Here is a 685-nt window from a genome sequence, read left to right as displayed (position 1 = left end):
TGGTGAGGGTGTGTAGCCTGCCCTGTGCAGGCCAGCCCCACGGAGGGATCCCAGAAGGTCCCGTGATGTTGGGTCCTCCCGCACTTGGACGTTCCCAGCCCATCGCCCACCATGGCAGGACACCAGCTCCTTCACCACTCCATCCACCCGGGCATCGCACCCCCACACCCCTGCCCGGGCCACCCAGCACGGCTCCGGCCCCACGGCTCACCTGTGCGAAGGGGTCTTCGGTCTCGCTGAGGCTCCTCTTGAGCTGCCGCAGCTCTCCTCCCGCCTCCTGCAGCCGGTCCTCCAGCTGCTTCACTGCGTCCTCCAGCGAGTAGGTGAACTCGTAGGGCGGCGGGGGCTCCCCAGGGCTCTGCAGACGGCTCAGCGTGGCCATGCTTTTGCAGGACAGAGGTGCCTTCTCGGGGGCCAGAGGCTCCCTGGGGTTCCGGGAGACCCTGTCCAAGGAGCCTCCGATGTGGTTGATGTGGCCCATGGAGGCTCTGGGCAGGCTGGAGGCGGGAGCCGTAGGAGGGGAAGCTTTGGATGGAGTTGTGGCTGGAGTCAGAGGCCTCATCCAGGCTGATGGCGTGGAGCAGGTGGCTGCGGATCGGACCGTGCTGCGAGACTGCTGTGCTGCTCTGCGACAGCAGCGTGTGCAGGCTCCCGTTGCTCTTGGACAACTTCTGCCCCTTGGACG

The 685-nt window shown here is 66.7% G+C and overlaps 1 protein-coding gene across 1 annotated transcript in view; it reads right to left on the bottom strand.

Moving 5' to 3' along the window:
* The window catches only part of N4BP3 (NEDD4 binding protein 3), a gene marked incomplete at its 5' end in the record, with an annotated part of 1,998 nt that overhangs the window by 1,002 nt on the left and 311 nt on the right, over positions 1–685 (bottom strand). Inside the window, 2 exon segments of the mRNA XM_010154561.1 lie at positions 161–488; positions 490–685. The exon segment at positions 490–685 is cut by the window's right edge and continues 11 nt beyond it. Of these exon segments, the coding sequence (XP_010152863.1) occupies positions 161–488; positions 490–685 (524 nt within the window).

Source organism: Eurypyga helias, unplaced genomic scaffold (assembly GCF_000690775.1).
Source record: "Eurypyga helias isolate BGI_N326 unplaced genomic scaffold, ASM69077v1 scaffold31690, whole genome shotgun sequence".
NCBI lineage: Eukaryota > Metazoa > Chordata > Aves > Eurypygiformes > Eurypygidae > Eurypyga > Eurypyga helias.
This window is presented reverse-complemented; position numbering and strand designations above follow the sequence as displayed.